This window comes from Petaurus breviceps, unplaced genomic scaffold, assembly GCF_028583685.1.
Source record: "Petaurus breviceps papuanus isolate PSGF00001 unplaced genomic scaffold, PetGlider_PUasm1.0 523, whole genome shotgun sequence".
Classification (NCBI taxonomy): domain Eukaryota; kingdom Metazoa; phylum Chordata; class Mammalia; order Diprotodontia; family Petauridae; genus Petaurus; species Petaurus breviceps.
The window spans coordinates 2,472,449-2,491,193 of NW_027186356.1; the positions used below are offsets into that span (position 1 = coordinate 2,472,449).

The 18,745-nt window shown below is 53.4% G+C and overlaps 2 protein-coding genes across 4 annotated transcripts in view; one reads left to right on the top strand and one right to left on the bottom strand.

The window, feature by feature from the left end:
- The first annotated feature begins 267 nt into the window (after positions 1-267).
- NR2F6 (nuclear receptor subfamily 2 group F member 6) lies at positions 268-14,847 on the top strand. Its single transcript, XM_069102074.1, has 4 exons — positions 268-683; positions 9,194-9,288; positions 12,867-13,403; positions 13,813-14,847. Exons 1-4 carry the CDS (start codon positions 409-411, stop codon positions 14,085-14,087), a joined length of 1,182 nt encoding a protein of 393 aa, XP_068958175.1. The 5' UTR covers positions 268-408; the 3' UTR covers positions 14,088-14,847.
- Positions 14,848-16,384: 1,537 nt separating this feature from the next.
- The window catches only part of LOC138172334 (occludin), a 13,321-nt gene continuing 10,960 nt past the window's right edge, over positions 16,385-18,745 (bottom strand). For all 3 annotated transcript variants that reach the window (XM_069102071.1, XM_069102072.1, XM_069102070.1), the window contains 2 exons: positions 17,036-17,077; positions 16,385-16,798 (listed from right to left, as the gene is read on the bottom strand). In XM_069102071.1, coding sequence (XP_068958172.1) covers positions 16,697-16,798; positions 17,036-17,077 — 144 coding nt within the window. In that variant the 3' untranslated portion in view covers positions 16,385-16,696. The remainder of the gene's footprint in view (positions 16,799-17,035; positions 17,078-18,745) is intronic.

The following is an 18,745-nucleotide window of genomic DNA, read 5'->3' on the forward strand; positions in this document are numbered from 1 at the left end:
CGGGGCCGCTCGGCTGGGGGACGGGCGGCACGCACTGCTAGCCCCGGCTCCGCCGCTTGGGAACGTGGTGCCGCCGCCGCTGCTCGCCACCCCCCCTCCCCCTTTTTCTCCGGGAGCTCTTGCCGGCTAGGGAACCGGCCAGACCAGTTCTGCCTTCGGCCGGGACCCGCGGAAAGTTGTTGCCAAACTTTGCTTGTCTCCGGGCCCGCCGCGGGGCCCCCAGCGCCCGGGCCGGCCCCGCCCCGCCCCGCTCCGCGCCCGGGGAGCGGCGGCTGTTTCGGGGGCGCAGCCTGATGCTCTTCGGAGGCGCCCCCCAGCGCCGGGTCCGCGCCGCTTGCTAGCTCCCCACTTCCCCTTCCTCCGCACCCCCGAGCCTGGGACCCCCCTCTCCCCTCCCTGGAGGGGAGAATGGCTATGGTGACCGGCGGCTGGGGCGGCCCCAACGGGGACACCAACGGAGTGGAGAAGGGCGGTTACCCCCGCACGTCGGAAGAGGACTCGGCCTCGCCCCAGGGCGGCGGCAGCGACCCAGAGCCAGGCGACGAAGACAAGCCCGGGCTCCAGGTGGACTGCGTGGTCTGCGGGGACAAGTCCAGCGGCAAACATTACGGAGTCTTCACCTGCGAGGGCTGTAAGAGTTTCTTCAAGCGGAGCATCCGCCGGAACCTCAGCTACACCTGCAGGTATGGGAGGGTGGGGAGATTAGAGAAGGGGAGAGGAGCGAGGTGAACCTAGAGGCGCATCGGCAGCCCCGGGATGAGGCAGGGGGCAGTGTGTGTATAGTGCCCAGAGCCCTGAGTGCAAATTCCAGCTCTTGCACCTCATACTCCCTGACTGATCTTGGCCAAGGCACTTCCCCTCTCGGGGCCTATAATTTCCCCATCTGTAAAAGGAAGGACTTGGACTAGCTCTCTAGCTCTTGTCATATGAAACCTAGAAAGCTCGGGCTTCCTCCTCCTTTGGGCTCGCCCAGGCCCTTGGTGACCCTGCTGACCCTGCAGTGGCAGCCTATCACCTTGGGAAGATCTAGCTTCAGTAGCTGGATGTCCTTGGGCAAGTCATTCCTCTCTGAGCCTCAGTTTCCCCATCCTTGAAATGGAGATAATGCCTTAGCTTCTTCATAAACTTGCTGTGATGATAGACATTGATGGGCATGAGAGCATTTTTGTTAAACCATAAAACGCCATTTAAACTTAGGGCATTATCACCAACTCTACATATGTTTTCCCTTTAACCCCTTTCTTCTCCCCCCCTTTCATCTTTGACCCTCCCCTCCCCTTCTATTGCTTTGCCCTCTGCCCTTATTTAACCTTCTTCTTCTGCCCTCTACGGCCCTTGAAACCTGGCATGAGAGTGAGGTGGGGGAAGAGGGGGAGTGGAGTCTGAGAGGCAGTGACCTCTGGCCTGGGCTGGGGAAGCAGGCCTTCCTTTCTCAGGGACAGTGGTCTGGGAGAGCCATCTGGGGGAGGGTGTAGCTGCAAGGGTTGAAGGCTGGCTGGGCGGGGAGGCCATAACCCCTCTTCTCTCCATCTCCAGGCACTGAGTTAGGGACCTCTGGCCTCCTGTTTCTCATCTCTTCCTCCTTCCTCCCCCAACCTTTTTTCTTTTTTTTTTTTTTAAGGCAAAGTATTTAGAATGGCCCCACGTGGCATTTAGAATTTAGGATTCCTATTGGGGTTAGAACTTAGAACCTTCTGGCCATTGTCTTCTCTCAGGCAGATCTCCAGGGCAGGACCTTGGGGTCAAACCTCCTTTTTCAAAGTCTGAAGCTTCTTCACAGAGAGCGGGGTGCCCCAAGTTGTTTTGGGGGCCTGGAAGTGGGAGAGCTAGACAAGTTAGGGAGGAGAGTTGGGTTCTGCCCTTCCCCCGGTTACCCAGCCTGAGCTTTTCCTTCTCCCTCCCGCCAACCCCTCCCACCAAAAAAACCCAACCCCACAACCCAAACTGGGACAAAAAATCTTGATCCAGAATGACCATGAATCTCTAATCAAAGGTATTAACACTACTAGTAAATATCTCTTCTTTAGTAGGGGAGATTTTTTTAGCTTTTTTGGGGGTGGGGGAGTCCAGAACTATGTTATGAAACTCCCAGTGAAGAAATGCCTTGTACTAATGTGAGCTGTAAGCAGCTCTCTGTAGCTTTTGACTTTGATGAATGGTCTGGGGGCTTGGAGAGGTTTGGTGATTCACCCAGGGTCCCACAGCCAGGCCTTCTTGAATTCTAGGCCAGCTCTCTATATTCCCAGCTGGGGAGGTGAAATAAGACATAGTCTCTGCCCTTTAGGGATCATAGGATCCACAGGGGGACCCTGAGGTGTCTAAGCAGGGGAGGGTGTGTGTGTGCCAGATTTCTGCTCTCCAGAGGGCCTCCCCCCCCCCCCCAGTCTTGCCAGGCTGCTGCCTCAGGAGCTTGTGTACCTGCCAGGGACCAAAGCTGATGTCTTGGCCTAGGGGCAGGAAATCATAGAAAACCCCTCTCCTTTGTGGGCTCCAGGGCTGGTGCTCCACACTTGGCCGGCTGCCTAGTAACATGTCTTGAGCTGTTTGGTTGTTGTTATTGTTGTTGATGTTTGAGAGGAGTGGCTGTTGTGTTTTGCTTTGCTTTGGTTTGCTTGTATGGGGGGAGGGGGAAGGTAAAATGTTTTAAGTTCTCCTCCCCCATTAGAGAGAAGCTGGAGGTGCTTTTTCTTGCTTTCTGGCCAAGGGTCAGAGAAGTTCGATGAGAGGGAGGGAAGGATAGATTTTAGCTAAGCAGGCCCATCCCAAGGGTGCTCTAAAACCACCTGAAGAGGAGCCTGGACACTGCCCTCCCAACCTGGGAGCCGTGGTAGCCTGGTAGAAATGGAGGGTGGGCCAGACTCTCTGTCCTACCTCCAGCCCACCTTCTTTTCCTAGGACCAGAGGGATTGCCTGATGCCTCCTCCCCAGGCACTTAAGGTAGAACTCTAGGCATAAGGACACTCCCATCCAGAGCTGGGCCTTAGCCCTCTGAGGCACTAGCACAGCTGGGCCGGCCCAGCCCTCAGGTAGCCAAGGCCTCCTCTGTCCCTCTAGGGGCACATTGCTGGGGGGAGGAGGGGAGAGGTCTCCTGGCTAATCCTCCTCCAATGCCTGCCCTGCCCTCCCCTCCCCAAAAGGGAAAATAAACCATTTCTAGCTGCTCTTAATTGTCCTTACCACCTGTTTTCTGGCAGCCGCCTCCAACCAACCCACATTTGTTGGCAAGGAGGGGCAGGCTGGCTCAGTTTGATGTAGGCCTGCTAATTAGGGTGAGTAGGGCTCCATGAACACCATACTCTTTCTTTCCTATTGCTGCCCTGGGCAGGCTAGGCTTGGTGCTGGACATGCATGTGAAAAATCAAGGTGCTTCCTAGAGGTCATTGATAGCTGCCTGAGTCTAAGGAGCTGCACTGATAGATGGAGGGAATATTAAGCCAGTCCTAACCCCCTTCCAGGTATGCCATTAAAAAGGGAGGGCAGGAATCAGGCCCTAGGAGGGTCTGGACAGCTTCTCTGATGCTGAGATTCTGAGATAGAGGAAACTCAGTTCCAGCAGCCACATAGTACTAATTGGGCCAGGCACAGGCCTCAAAATAGTGACCTTGGCCTCATTACACAGAAACGCTAACCATTGGTCAGGAGCCCAGGTGTTACAGCGACATTAATGATTGTCCCCTGTCCCCTCCCCCAGTTCACCCAGCTGGGGGCCTGGTATGTTCCTGTCCCTGTGAGTGCCCTTGGCCCATTCCTTCCACAGACAAAAGGACTGGGGCTTTCCCTGCCCAGTGTTGTTTGGGCCATGAAATAGACCAAGGCAGCTTCTCAGCTGGAACCTTTCCATGCTGCTGACCTTGTCCTTAGAAGGAGCCGCTGCTGCTGGGTGACCTTGGACAAGTCACTCAACCTCGGTGAGGCCCACAGGGGCAATGGGCAGGATCGATCCTGCTCTCTGTCTTAAAGTGGGGGGAATGGGATATCAGAAGCAAAGGCTTCACAGGTGCTTAGGTGAACAATGTGACATCCTTTCCTATTCAGTACCTGGTTTTGTCGTTATGTGACCTAGAGACAAGTCACGTCTTCTAGGTCTCAGTTTCTCTGTTTCTAAAATGAGGGGATCTAATGGGCCTTGCTAGCCCTGACATTCCATGTTCCAAGGTCCTCCCAGACCAGGTATCCCATGCTGTAAGAGACCTCCCAGCTCTGACATTCAGTTTTCTGGTTTTCTTAACAAGAAAGTCTCTCTTGGCTGAAAGTTGTAGTAATTTGTTCCTGGGATTGAAGTCATCAACCAATGAATTATTATTACTGTTATTCATAAGTATAAGGCCTTAGTTTCAGCTTCTACCCCCAGGACCCTAGTAGACAAGGGATCACTAAGTCAGTGAAGGATCTGATTGAGAGTAATAGTTCTTTCCCATTTATAATCCTCAGGAGAGGGAGGAAGAAGACCGAGGAAGGGGAGGAATTGAATGGTGGGACAAGGTTTTCCCACAGCCGGGCCCTTTCTAGGCCTTGCTGTCCTGTAAGCCTGTATTGGATTAGGCCCCTCTCATCCCCTTTCGTATCGTTAGGACGTGCCATCGTCCCACCCCTCCAGGTTGTGACTGTAGAGTCTGCCTGCTTCAGAGTCTGCATTTTGGGGGCAGCTCTGGCTTCCTCCAGTGATCTGGGATCTGGAGGACCTGGTTGGCCGCTTTTGCCAAGCCTCCTGCCTCAGTCACTGCTCCTTTGTCTTGGCCTATTTACTCTCCCTCTGACCTTGAACTTTGAGGGCCGGAGCCCAGCTGTGCCAAGCCTCTCCCAAGTTTATGATGTGCAGTCTTTGCTGCTCTTTATTCTTGTAGGGTCCTCGGCATTCTCTAAGGTTCATTGGCATTTCTGAAACACGTTGAGTGAGGCTTATAAGGTTCTTTCTTTCACAATAATTCCATGAGATGTAGAGCGGTGGTGATAATTCCTATTTTCCAGATGAGGCAACTGAGGCTGGGGGAAGCCAGGCCTGCTTGTCCCTAGGCCCTTTCTCCTTGACAAGGGGCTCTTTGATTCTCTCCCCTTCCCTCCACCCCACCCCCAGCCTTGGCTGTAGGCCACTCCAAACAGGCCCATTAGTGGCAGATCCCCCTGACTCCAGAGGTCAGGGAGTAGATGAGTTACCAGGCCCACAAGTCAGCCTCCTCAAATCCTGGCCAAACCAGAACACGGTGGCCCTTGACTTTGGTCAGGTCTGTTTGAGGAGTGTTGCTCGGCCTTCCCAGGCACCAGGAAATTTTATTTTTAGTTTAAGTTTTTTGGGGAAGAGAATAAGTAGTTACCAGATGAATGGTACGGTTAGAACAGGGTCCATTTGGGATGGTACTTTGGCAGTGTGGCTTCCTCTTTTTCCCATCGTTCCCCCTTTCAGAGACTGGCATCACGTAGGGGGGATGCCTGGGGGGGGGGTCCCCACATCCTAGTCCTCCTCCCACCCCACTTAGAACTTGCCTTAGGTACTTAGGGGTCTGGGATTGAGTGGGAGGCAGGTAGGGTTCTAGAATTGTAGACTCAGAGTTTAGAGACACCTCAGAAACCAGCAAGTCTAATGGTTCTTAGCCTCAGGTCCTAAAACTTTAAAAAAAATTTTTTTGATAACTCTATTTCAGTATAATTGGTTTCCTTGGTGATGCTATGCATTTTAATTTGTGCCTTTAAACACATTCTTCTGAGGAGTCCCATCGGTTTCACCATGCTCACTGCCATAGGGATCCAGGGCACAAAAAATCCAGGCCCTGATTCAACCCAACCCCCACATTTTACTGCTAAAGCAAGTGAGGCCCAGACAGGTGCACTGACTTGAAACCTGAGTGTCACTTGTAAGGGACTCTCAATGATAGTAAGAGGCTGGGGTAGGATTTGAACCTAAGACCCCTGCTTGCATAGTTGGATCACTGCTAGTCATGGACCAGGGGGATTGAGCCTGATCCCTTAAGGTTCCATGGAACCTGGCAACGTCTCATGTTAGAACCTGGAACATCAGACCTACAAAGATCTTGTAAACTGGGCCGATCTTCTGGTTTTACAGAGAAGGAAAGTGGCTCATGGAGAGGCAGGCCAGGAGTGGTGGTAAGACAAGTAGAATGTGGCCTCCCCCAGGCCTTATGTTCTGCTCTCTTGGTGCCCAGCCCACTGTGTACTTTCTTCTACTACATACTAGGTGTGCTAGGTAAGAGTCTGCTTTTGGATGTGTTGGACTTGAGGTTGCTAGTAGGTTACGCAGGTGGAGATTGCCCATGGGCAGTTAGAAATTCAGGTCTGGAGCTTAGAACCACCACCACCACAAGCCCATTAATGACCCATTAAGGTTTGCAAAGCAATTTACAAATATTATCTCATTTGACCCTCATCACAACCTGGAGGGGGGGATGCTGTTATTATCACCCTCATTTTACAGATGAGAAAACACAGGCAGACAGGTGAAGTGACTTGTCCAGGGTCACAGATCTAGTAAGTGTCTGGGGCCAGATTTGAACTCAGATCTTCCCAAATCCAACTCCAATGTGATATCAACTGTGTCACCTAGTCAGCTTAAGAGGTATAGATATGGGAGTGTCATCTCTCTAGAGGTGGTAACTGAAATCATGGGAAAGGAAGGGCAACCAAGGGAGACTGGGTAAAGAGAGGAGTGATGAGGGCCCTAGGCAGAACCTTAGGGCATTGTTGAATTTTAGGGAGTAAGAAGATGTAGAACCAGGGAAAAAGAGGGGGTGGGTTCATCAGGGATGGGAAAAGAAGCGGGCATCTCTGAAGTTGGAGGAGAGACTGTTGGAGGGGGTTAGCTACAGCTATGAGTAATTCAGGGAGGTTGAGCAAGGGTGGGGTGGTCCATTAGATTTGGGGACCTTGGAAGAGCAGTTTCAGCAGAGGCCTGGAGAAAGATGGAAGAGGTAACATGACCGTGCTTGGTGTCAGGGGGTGTCCTCCAGTGCCCCCCCATTTTCTCCAGCACCCTGTCGGGGATCTGTCAACCACAGAATTCTCCATCCACCCTATTAATATCTCTATCCTGGGTCACTGCTCAAGGGAATGAGCTCCATTTCTTTTTTCCCTCTGTGGGAAGTAGGACAGGCTTTGGTTTGTCCTAAAACTCCCTCTTTTAGCCTGAAGAGTGGGACCCAGCCTTTGTCTGCCTGTCTCTTGTCTCTTCTTTCCTCCTCTGCCTTTTTAGCTCTGGGCAAAGTAGAAAGGAAGAGGGGAAGCCCAAAATATGTGAGATCCCTAACCCTTTCCCTCTTCTGCCAGGGGACCACCGAGATTTCTACCCTCCCTATCCATACTCCAGAATTTAAGGTACAGAGGTCAGTCAACCAACCACAAGCACTTATTAAGCACCGACTGTGTGCCAGTCTCTGTGCCATCTGGATACAAAAGGAAGACAGGTTTTCCTGTTAGATTGTAAGCTCTTTGAGGGCAGGCAGTGGCAGCAGCTCTGTTCACCTTTCTGCTCTCTGTACCAAGTCAGATACGCTGTATGGAGTGTGGGGCCCCTTCCAGAATGTCAGAATTGAGAGATGCCTTAGGAGGAGACCTTAGAATTCAGAATGTTTGTTGGGCTCAGCTGAATGTCCTAGGCTGCCCACCAGCCATGGCCTCTCTGGGAGGATCCTAGGAAACAGGGAGCAGGAGAGACACATCTCTGTTTCACAGATGAGGCAGCAGGCTCAGGGGTTAAGGGACTGAGGTCATGTTACTACATGAGGCCTTGAACTTGGGTTCTTCTGAGTGCAAACACCAGTGTCTTTCCCTCCCTCCCCCGCCTCACCCTCTACCGTATTTGAGCTAACGTTCCCTGTGACTGATCAAAGGAGGTCCAGATGGTGAGGTCCTTGAAAGGGTTTTGAGTCTCTGCACCTGTTTGGAGGGGCTGCCTGAGACCTCAGAGGAGGTTTTCATCCTCCAGCAGTGACCCTGGTTTTCCCAACATGGTCGCTCAGGCCTCAGTAGAGCCAGGATTTGAGGTACCAGAGATGACACCCTGCTGCTCTATAGGCAAGGAGAAGCCAATTAAGAGGCATCGAGGCCTTGGGATCCTGTCTCCCATTAAGACCGGGGACCTTTGTGGGGCCTGGCATGTTCTTAGCCAGCCTCTCTGCTCCTTTCCTGAAAGCAGCAGCCCTGTGTCCTTGTTGGGCCCAGCAGATGGTGAGGCAGGCTCCCTGGCCTGTACAGCTAGGGTATTCCAAATCAAGGGACAATTTTTAAAAGCCCATCTATAAAATAAAATTCTTCTGTGCCTTTCACATAGTGTGGCCCAGGCCACAAATGTGACTGGGTTCAGTGAGAGCTTTCTGGTCTTTTTCTTGGCCTCCAGAGCTAGGCTTACTTCTGGCTGCCTTGAGATGACAGCTCAGAACATAGATGGATCTGCTGATGGCTGCTGAAGCAGCCCAGGAGCTAGCCAGGGTCACAGTGGTTTAACTTCTGAACTCCTGGAAGGGGGCTTTGGAGGTCAGGTTGTCCAGCTGCCTCACCCCCTACTCTTCACGCAAACACCTTGGCAGATCCCCTACTCTCCACACAAACACCTTGGCAGATAAGGAAACTGGAGCCCAGAAAGGGGGGCGGGGGGATGATGTGATTTTAAGAGTGGTAAGAGAAGCCAGCACTGATCTGGTCCTTTCTCCTCATTGTGTAGGTGAGGAAAATGAGACCCCGGAGAAGGCCAGGGACTTGTCTTGCTTAAGATTATAGGAAGTGACAGAGCTGGGGTTTGAACCAAGGTCTATGGCCCCCAAGTGGATCTTTCCTTGCGCCAGGGAGGGACCTGTCCCCACTCATACAGTGAGTTAGCTGCAGAGATCAGATGAGAATCCAGGGCTCTTAGGTAAGTGGGGGGTGAGGGGTGATCAAGACAACATCCATGCTTCTCCCTCACTGCACTCAGCAGTAACCAGGAAAGGAGTTAACTTGAGTAGCGTCATGCTTTCACTCATAAACGACTCTGGGAGGGAGAGAGGTGATGATGCCGTTGTATTATCCCCGTTTTACAGATGGGGACAGCAATAACTGAGGCTCAGAAGGGCTAAGGGGCTTGACAGGAGTAGTGAAGCCAGTAAGTAGCTGAGCTGGGTAGTCTCTGGGGTCCCACCTCAGCCCACATTTCCCATCTTTGATTTAGATACTGCTGACCTTGGCACCTACTCTCCCCCTCCCCTCACAGGTCCAACCGAGACTGCCAGATTGATCAACACCATCGAAACCAGTGTCAATACTGTCGTTTAAAAAAGTGCTTCCGGGTCGGCATGAGAAAAGAAGGTAAGATGGGGGTAGGAACGCTGCCTTAGGGAGCAGCACACAGGCCCTGATAATCCTTCCATGAAGGAAGCGGCCTCAACTACCTTCTGAAAAGCCTGGGCTTCATTGCCGGCCTGGAGTCCATGGGAGGTTGGAGGTGCTTGGTCTTTGTGGGCATATTGAGGCCCAGATGTCCAGCAGCCCATCAGAGGTCAATGGTGAGACAATAGAGGCCACTGGGCCTTGGGATCTAGGCTTCTCCCCATCCTGTAGTCCTGAGGTCAAATGAGAAAACCCAGAGGGTAACCAGAGATGATGGAGCCTGGAGTGCAGTGGGTAAGGGAGGGATGGGTGCCAGTCTTTGAGGATTTAGTTTAGGATTTTTTGTGGGAGGACAAAGGGGCAGAGGAATCTAATCCTGACCCCTGGTCAGAGGAGATCTCTTCTCAGCCTGGGCATGCCAGTCTGGACCAGCCACCTGCTCCTGCCTGGGTGCTCAGTGGGCTCTCCCATGCAGCACTGTCCATTCCTGGGTGATGATCTCCCCAGTCCCCGAGGGAGCAGTCCCTAAGGAGAAAGGGAGGGGCTTTTGGATTTCTTCCCTTTATCATAAGGGTACAGGAGGATTGCCCAGGCCTTTGTGCTCCTTCTCTGTCTCCCTCCCCCTATCCTGGTACCCTGCCCAGGTCATTCTGACCTTTCCACCTCCAGCCTATGCAGAATTGGGTTGTTGTTTTTCTCTCTTACAAGGGCCCTTTATTTTACTTACTCTCTCCCACCTCAGTGTTTGCCCAGGGCAGGATGCATGCCCTGCAGAGGCCAGGTGCCCTGCTAGCTAGCTAGCCTGGTTGCATGTCGGCTGCTGCCGCCTCTGCCTCCCCCTCACCTTCCCCCCTGCTCCCAGACTGGAGGAGTGCTGCTGGCCTTCTAGTCATGACATACTGACTCAGGCTACTGGGAGAATTCTGGAATAGCAGCTAAGAATTGCAGAGCCAGGAGGTTCTCAGGATTCTAGAATAGAACCTTGGCACTACAGGGCCAGGACGGCTTCAGAAATGCACCTGCTCCTGCAGCCTTTGGATTTTGGAGTCAGGTGGAAGAGCCATAAAGACCTGGGTTCAGATCCTGCCTCTGACCCTTCCCTTAGATGTGTGGCCTGACCTAAACATTTACTTTTTCCATGCCTCAGTTTCCTCATTTGTAAAGTGATGGTACTAGGATGTCTAAACACTGCAGGTCTGTTCTTTGCTCTTGGCTCTCTGCCGGAGTGAGATCCAGATTATCTAGGTCTCAGTTCTCCCAGGCCCAGTGGAGAGTCTAAGGTTGGAGCTCCTTGGCCCTGCTCTGGGCCCAGGTTTCCTGAGGCAGGTATAAGACCAGAGGGTGAGAGAGAGCAGCCTGTCCCTCCCATTCCCCTGTACCTGAGCCAGGCCACGTGATCTCAGGGCACAAGTCCCCACCCAGCTCATCGGTTACCTGACCTCTGGGCTCTCCAAACTCCCTTGATTGGGGTGGGGGGGAGGCCTCTGGGAGGGACTGTTAGTGTTCCAAGGTCACACCTTTCCTTCTTCTCTTCTGGCCTATCAAGGCCCACTGTCTGCCACTGACCCAGGATATGCCCTTTTTTCCACCGAAGTGCTGAATCCTAAGTCCCACCCCTCCAGAGGACATTGGAAAAATCCCCTTCCCTCTGAGCAAGCCCAGAGACTAGGCTTGTCCTTTCCCTTCAGTCTGGGTGGTGGCCAGCTGCGGCCCTGTGGGGGAGGGGGAAGGGGTGGGGCTGGAGCTAGGTAGGGGCCTTCTGGGCAGGGGAAGGTTGGCCTTGACCCTGGGCCCATTAGCTGGCTCTGGAGTGCTTCGCTCCAGGTTTCTAGTCTGTTCAGACCTTCTGTGTTTTTGTGACCTTGGACCAAGCACTTCCTTCTCTGGTCTTCAGTTTCCCCATCTATAAAATGAGACTATTGCACTAATTGCTGTTATGAGCTCTGCAGATCACTAGGGCTTCCTCCAACTCCAAACCCTAGAAATCCCATGGAGCAGTGGGGGCTGTTACTCTCTCTCACTCCCCCCCACCACCAGGAGATGAACCGGTTCCCTATTTTCATTTCCTGTGGGTCCCCAATTCCCTGAGTCTCCAGGGCAGGGCCAGGCGGGGTGTGTCTCTGCTGGTGCCCGCTCTCATCTCCAAGGCCTTCCTGCCCAAGCCTGGAAGCTTCTTTCCCTAGAGCTCTTTAGAAGGGGGTGGGCTGGGCTGGAAATTTTAACAGTCTCCCCCTCCCCACATCCTCCCTGCCATTCCAATCGGACTGATGTCACTGGTAGCTGTGTATGTTTCTGCAGGGATTGGGCGGGGCGGGGAGGTGCCGCAGGTATGTTGACCAGACATTGATGGGGGGAGGGGGGGCAGTAGAGTGGAAAGAGCCCCAGACTATGAGGTCAGAGACTCCAGTTCTACTCTCAGATCTGTCTCTAACTCACTGTGTGATCCTCCCTTTTCTCTGGCTGTATTACAGTTTCCTTACTTAAAATAAAGGGGATTGGGATGAGGTGATCTCTGCCAGACCCAGCCAGCTATGATGATAAATTTCCCTCGGTCCCGGTAGGACCCCGGAGAGAATTGGGGACAATAGAAAATATTCCTCCCCTTCTCATCACACGCCAGATTGTCTCCCCCGCTCCCCATTTTGTCCAGTGATCTGGTCCCAGCCAGTGGTCTGATCTGTTCCTGGGGAGTGACTGGGATTCTTTCTACACTTCTCTGTCCTCCTGAGCCCTTCCCACAGTCCCAGGCCAGGGACAGATAATTGCCCTGGTCCCCCTCAGGGCTCCAGCTCTGCCACTGCCCCACCAGGGGGAGGAGCGAGCTATGCCTTATGTCTCTGGGCTGCAGCTGTGTGGGCTGGCCTGGCCTGTTTCTCTTTTGTTAGGCTAGCGCATGTGCGACTGTTTATCTGGTTGGCTAGAGGTGTCGGGGGCAGGTTCCCCTCTGGGATTGCATGTGTATTGGGAGGGTTGGGGTTGTTGTGCCACTGTGTGCTTGTGTGTGTGTGTGTGTGTGTGTGTGTGTGTGTGTGTGTGTGTGTGTCTGCTGAGGAATGAGAAGGGACCTCACAACACTCTGGGGAGCTCCCTGTCTTCTGACCTCCTCAGCCCCTCTGGCAGGGCTGCTATCAGGCTTGGCATTTTCCTCATCCCAATATTGATGCAGTTCTAGGGGAGATGGCCTTCACCATTAAGCCTAGATGTGGGTGGGGAGGGGGGGACTTAGTGGAAGTTTACAGCATTTGTTCTAATGAAAGTTGTTTTTCCTTCTTCCCATCAACCCTACGTGGCTTCTCCCTTTCTCTCCTGCCCCCTTCAACCCCATCTGACTTCATCTTTGTTCCTCCACCTTCTCATTTTCTTTCAATTTCATCTTTTCCACTTTCTCCTCTTTTCTCTCTTTTTGTTTTTTCTGCCTATATTTTTGTCTCTGTCTCACTCCACCTACCCTGCCAATCTCATCATCTCATTCCTCCTTTGGCCTTTCTTTCACCTCTCTCTGTCTTTTCGTCCTGATGTCATTCCCCTGTCTCCCCTTTCCTCCGATCTCTCCACAGCGGTACAGCGGGGCCGGATCCCCCATACGCATTCAGGGGGCAGCCCCACAGCCCTGGCCGGAGGTGGGGGTGGGGAGTACTTCAATGGGCAGCCAGTCTCGGAGCTGATCTCGCAGCTGCTTCGAGCAGAGCCATATCCAGCAGCCCGCTATGGCTCCCAGTATGCCCAGCAGCAGGGCAGCGTCATGGGCATCGACAACATCTGCGAGCTGGCCGCCCGCCTCCTCTTCAGTACTGTGGAGTGGGCCCGCAACATCCCCTTCTTTCCCGAGCTGCCTGTGGCAGACCAGGTGGCCCTGCTGAGGCTCAGCTGGAGTGAGCTTTTTGTCCTCAATGCCGCCCAGTCTGCCCTGCCTCTGCACATGGCCCCACTACTCGCTGCTGCCGGCTTCCACGCGGCGCCCATGGCCGCTGACCGTGTGGTCTCCTTCATGGACCAGATCCGGGTGTTTCAGGAGCAGGTGGACAAGCTGAACCGCCTGCAGGTGGATTCCGCAGAGTACAGTTGTCTCAAGGCCATCGCCCTCTTCACACCAGGTGGGTTGGCTTTGGGCTCCTGGGGTGCCCCCTGCCCTTCCCCACCCATGAGTCCCACCCCAGGGATTCCAAGGGACCTCTGTACCCTGGCTGGGTCCATCAGATGTTCTTCTCCTCTTGCTGTCCATATGCCTTGACCCTCTGGGGACTCCAGTTCTCAAACTTTCTCCCCTGTGCCTTTCTTTACCTTCTGCCCTTTTCTTGGGGGTGGGGGAGGGCAGCACTTCTGTTCATCCTGCCCTCTCTGGCCAGAGGCGGCCACCCCTGAGTGGCAGAATCCATCTTGGGGTGAAGGGATAGTCGGGGAGTTGGGCCTCCCTGTGGCAGGGGCACACCTGTCTGCATGGGGCTGGGGAGCTCCAGGCCCAGCAGCTGACAGGCTGGGGCTTGGGCCCCATGTCCCTGGCAGATGCCTGTGGCCTCTCGGACCCAGCTCACGTGGAGAGCCTGCAGGAGAAGGCCCAGGTGGCCCTGACGGAGTATGTGCGTGCTCAGTACCCGTCTCAGCCTCAACGATTTGGTCGCCTGCTCCTCCGGCTGCCTGCCCTGAGGGCCGTGCCCGCTGCCCTCATCTCCCAGCTCTTCTTCATGCGCCTCGTGGGCAAAACACCTATCGAGACACTCATCCGGGACATGCTGCTGTCTGGCAGCACCTTCAACTGGCCCTATGCCGCTGGGCAGTAGGGGTCTGGCCTGGCAGGGCCTGCTTGCCTCTGCTGCCCTGTCTGACCCAGGCCAAGGCCATACCTCAGGCTCCTCATCTGTCAAATGGGGAACATGGCCCCTGCCATTCGCATGTTGGGACCAGCGCAGAAGGCCACTCACCCTCCTCGACCCTGGGGACTGGATCAACACTTAAGACTGGTTATTTTTTAGAAGGCAAATGAGATCACTTTGTCTTTTTGTTTTTTTTTTTTTAATGACAACATAAAACCAAAAAGACCCTCCCTCCTTCCCTCGGATCGGGACCCTGGTGGCACAGATGCCTCTTCACCCTTCAGTGCCCTCCGTCCATCTGTGCTCAGGAACTAGCTAGCCTTTGAAGCCTCCTAGAGGGGAGGGAAGCCTGCAGGGTGTGGGGATGCCCCAGCCCACCTCCTCCCAACCCTTCCTTGCCTCCCCAGATGCATGTCCTGGGCCATACCCCAGAGCTACCAAGGGTGGAGAAAATGGAGCTGGCACAAGGAGGCCAGGTTCCTCTGGAAGACCCCAGGGGCTGAGGCCAGGTTGGCAGCCGGGGGCAGGGGTGCCTCAGCCTCCTAGTTCCTTCTGCTTGCCAGGTGGGGGGCAATGAGGAGAGAGAAGGGAGGGTGGCCCCTGGCCTGGGGCAGGGGCTGGGGGGGACGTGAGTATGTATAATTTAGATTGATTCTCTAAAAATATAATCCACGCTGGACACTACAAAATGAATGACCTAAAGCCAATAAAGATGTTTCTTACCACAGGGGTGCCTCCTTCATTGTGGGGTGAGGGCTGGGATGGGGGGAGAGAAGAGGCCTGTGGGACCTGGACTAGAGAAGCAGACCTGGCTTCTTCAGGTCCTTCCTCTCCCTGCCTTGGGTGACCTTAGCCAAGGCGGGGCCTTTGTTTTGTCTGCCAAGTGTGGATGGTTGTCCCTACCCTTTACATACTGGGACCCAACCATAGGCTAGGCCCCCTGCTGTGCCTGTGCCAATGCAGGAGACTTGGGGGACAACTGCACGCCCAGTGACTAGCTCTCAATGAGTTAACCTTCCTCCCCCCACCCTTTCCCACTCTTTGTACCATCTTTTTTTTGTCTTTTTGGAGGGGAAAGGCAAGGCAATTGGGGTTAAGTGACTTGCCCAAGGTCACACAACTGGTAAGTGTTGTGTCAGGTCAAATTTGAACTCAGGGCCTCCTGACTCCATTCACTGAGCCACCTAGCTGCCCCTCTTCGTACCATCTTGATACCATTTCTCCCTCTCATTGCCTGATTTCTCTCCCTCCATCTTCTCCATGAAAGCAATGGTGTGGTGAGAAGCCAAGCCGTGTGAGCTTTGTCATGTCACCAAGCTCTCTGTAAGATGAGAGGGTCCCTTCCATCTTGAAATCCTGTCATCTCTATCAGCCCTCAGCTCCATTACTTTCCCACACACCAATCTCCATACTTCGCATAGTTCCATCTGACTCCTTAGGATGAAGGCCCCTACTATTCCCCCAAAAGACTGGGTGGTCGAGAATTCACAGGTTCCCAAACTTATTTGGCCTACTGCCCCCTTTTAAAAAAAATTACTCAGCACCCCCCTGGAAATCTACTTTCTTTAACCCTTTAACAGGTTTGTTTTTTTTTTAATTTGTATCATTAAAGGCTACTACTGTTCCCTTGGATGGTTCCAGTGCCCCCTGGGGGAGGCGGTATTGTCTACTTTGGGAACCTGGGTGGGAAAGCACAAGAGGGAGGGTCAAGTTAAAAGTGCTATTGGCGGTGGAGACTCCCTGTTTCTCAGATCTGAAGGAAGTGTGGGAGGGCTGAGGCACCCTTGCCTCCTCCTCCTCCCTCTGCCCACCCCAGCAGGAATGAAGCAGAAATAGGGAGGTCCCCTTGTGTGTCTTAGCCACTGGAAGAGGAAGGGATGACCCTGATGCTTCTTCAGGTGGAGGGCCAGGGAACAGGAGTGAGATGTACCAGGGGCCCCATGGATTCAGGACAAGAGAAAGGCTGTGACCACCAGTTTCTCTCTCACTGAAGAAAAGACTAATGAACTTTAGCAGGTCCATCTATTTCTTTCATGCCCCCTATCTGATTTCTTCCCAGTTCTTGGGGATTTCTTCCTGGTTTTCCTTCGGACATTTTCAGGCCTGCTGAATTTTTGGCCTAACACCTGCCGTTTGTGGAATCCGCTGCCCAATTTCTGGGAGGCCTGCCTTCTCATGTTCTCGATAACCAGGGTAGCTGGACCTTAGGGACTGAGGCCACCTGTCCCCTCTCCCCTTTCCACAGCAGGGAAGGCCCCTTCCCACAGAGCAGAACAGACTTTATTGGTGTATACATCAGATTCAGGCTGCTGAGCCTTCCCCTCCCACCCTCAGCCCTCCTCAGGGCTGGGACCAACTTTTCTGGCTGCCATTGCCTCTCTCCTGGATACTGAGGGACCCTGGCTCCTGGCCGAGCAGAGCAGTTCATAGGAAAACTTGGGGAGGCTAGCTCCCCACTACAGGGTGAGGGAGGGAAGGATCCATGGCACCCAACCTTTCCCTGGGCATGTAAAGAGACAGTTCCTAGACCAAGGGCCTGGGAACCCAGCTCCCAGAGGGCCTGAACCTCCTCTCCATTAGCTTCGGACCTGGTCGTAGGCCCCAACCATGCGCTTGATATGGCAAAGCTTGTCTCGAAGGCTCTGGGTCTCCAATTTCTTGCTTTGGTATTCCGGACTCTGGTGGGAGGGGAGAAGGAAATGGGCAAAATGGTTAACTAATCAACCAGCCATGGGGGTGAGGATGGAGGTAGGGGTACCCAGTGTCCTGCTCCAGACCCCAGAAACAGCTCCCAATGGGGAAGGGGAGAGCCAAACACCCCAAGCTTGACACTGGTACTTCCAGAGAGGGGATAGGCCCACTTCCCTGGGGAAATAGAGGTAAGGGGCTACCAGGGAGAATCTTGGGCATCTTACCCTCTTCAAGTCCTTCAGCCTGTTGTACTCTTCCGCAACACCCTGGGGAGAAAGGAATGGGGGAGCCCTTCAGACTCCACCAGGAATCCCCCTTCTCCCCATGCCTGCCCCTCTCTAATAGTCACTTCTCATAGACAATCCTAAGACGTAGGACATATAAATATTAGCCCCATTATGAATCCCTGTCATCTGCTGGGCCCACTTGGCTACTATGGCCATCTCTGACTAACCCCCTACCAGACCAGCCTCCTCTCCCTGGAACTCTGACCTCCACCTCTGGGGCCCTGGGTTCTGATGAGCTTTCCTCTTATTTTACTTGGTCTCAGGCCCATGATCCTGGTCATCTCCCATCTCCAAGCTCTGCCTCTATGGGCACGTGTATTCCAACATCCTTCCAACTCTTGGGTCATCTTCCCCCATTAGAATGGAAACTCCTTGAGGGATGGAACTACCTTGCTCATTTCTAACAAAGTACTCAGCACATTGTAAGCATTTAACAGATTCTTTTCCCTTAATTTGGTAGATGAGGAAACAGAGGCTCAGAGATGAAGGGACCAAAGCACAACTGGAACCCAGGACCCAGGTGTCCTGACTATCACCCCACACTGTCTTCCTGGGGTCCTCATTCTTGCTTCCTCCCTCATGGGATGTTGCACATTAAGCCTGCCTGATGAAGGAAACTGAGGGGCCAAGCCGGATTTGTCCACAGCCACAAAAGTCTACACTAGCATTCTGACCTGGTGAGCAGAGGGTGGGAGGACTCATCCCTGGTCTTTAGGAACCCTCGGTCTGAGGGGCTGCCTAGGCTGCCCAGTGGGTTGGGAGAGGGAAGGGGCTTAGGGGGGAGAACAATGGCCTCTTGTGAAATGACACCAGGTCTGGGCAAACCAGTTCTCTGGGCAGCTAGGGGAGGGGCTGAGCTGCCAGCTTCCTGCTAAGGTCCTGCCTGGCCTTGGGGGAGCAAGAGGAGGCAGGGCCAGGCCAGGTAGTGTAAGGGAGGGGACCTAGGCTGGAGGTGAGAAGACCACCGGAGGTCCAGTCTCAGTCCTATCACTCTGACTGGTGTTAACTGGAACAAATTCTTTCCCTCTATGGGACTCAGTTTCCCCAACAGCAAAATGAAGAGTTGGACTATATGGGAAGGGAGGGAATAGGCATTTGTTAAGAGCCTACTATGTGCCAGGCATTGTGGTAACTGCTTTGCAAATATCTCATTTGCTCCTTAGATGTTTTCTGAGGGCCTTTCTGGTCTAGGTTTTCCCTGTTCTGTATTCCATGAGGGATTGAGTGGAAAGAGCCCTGGATTCAATTAGGATCAGGAGAGACCTGGGATGGAATCCAGTCTTACTAGCTGTTTGACCAAGGGCAATTTACTTTTCTGAGCCTTTTTCCTCATCTGCAAAATGGGGATATTGTGAAGAATGAAATAGGATAATGCATGTCATGCACTTTAAAACAGCTATACAAGTGCCAACTGAAAAAAAGAAAGTGCCTTCCAAGAGCTCTCGTATCTGGGTCTAAGAGCCCTTCCAGCCCTGGCATTGTCTGTTCTAAGGGCCCTCCCAACTTGGGAATTCTTTGTTGTAAGGTTATTCTCAGCTCTGACATCCTGTGTTCTAAGTGCCCTCCCAGCTCTGACATCCTGTGTTCTAAGGTCCCTTCTAGCTCTGACATTCTGTGTCCTAAGGGCCCTCCCAGCTCTGACATCCT

What these genes read in the sequence shown, in the direction of transcription:
- NR2F6 (XM_069102074.1), top strand. Translation starts at nt 409, where the DNA reads ATGGCTATGGTGACCGGCGGCTGGGGCGGCCCCAACGGGGACACCAAC. An exon ending in GGTCGGCATGAGAAAAGAAG is followed by an intron (nt 9,289 to 12,866) that starts GTAAGATGGGGG and finishes ATCTCTCCACAG; the next exon opens with CGGTACAGCGGGGCCGGATC. An exon ending in CATCGCCCTCTTCACACCAG is followed by an intron (nt 13,404 to 13,812) that starts GTGGGTTGGCTT and finishes TGTCCCTGGCAG; the next exon opens with ATGCCTGTGGCCTCTCGGAC.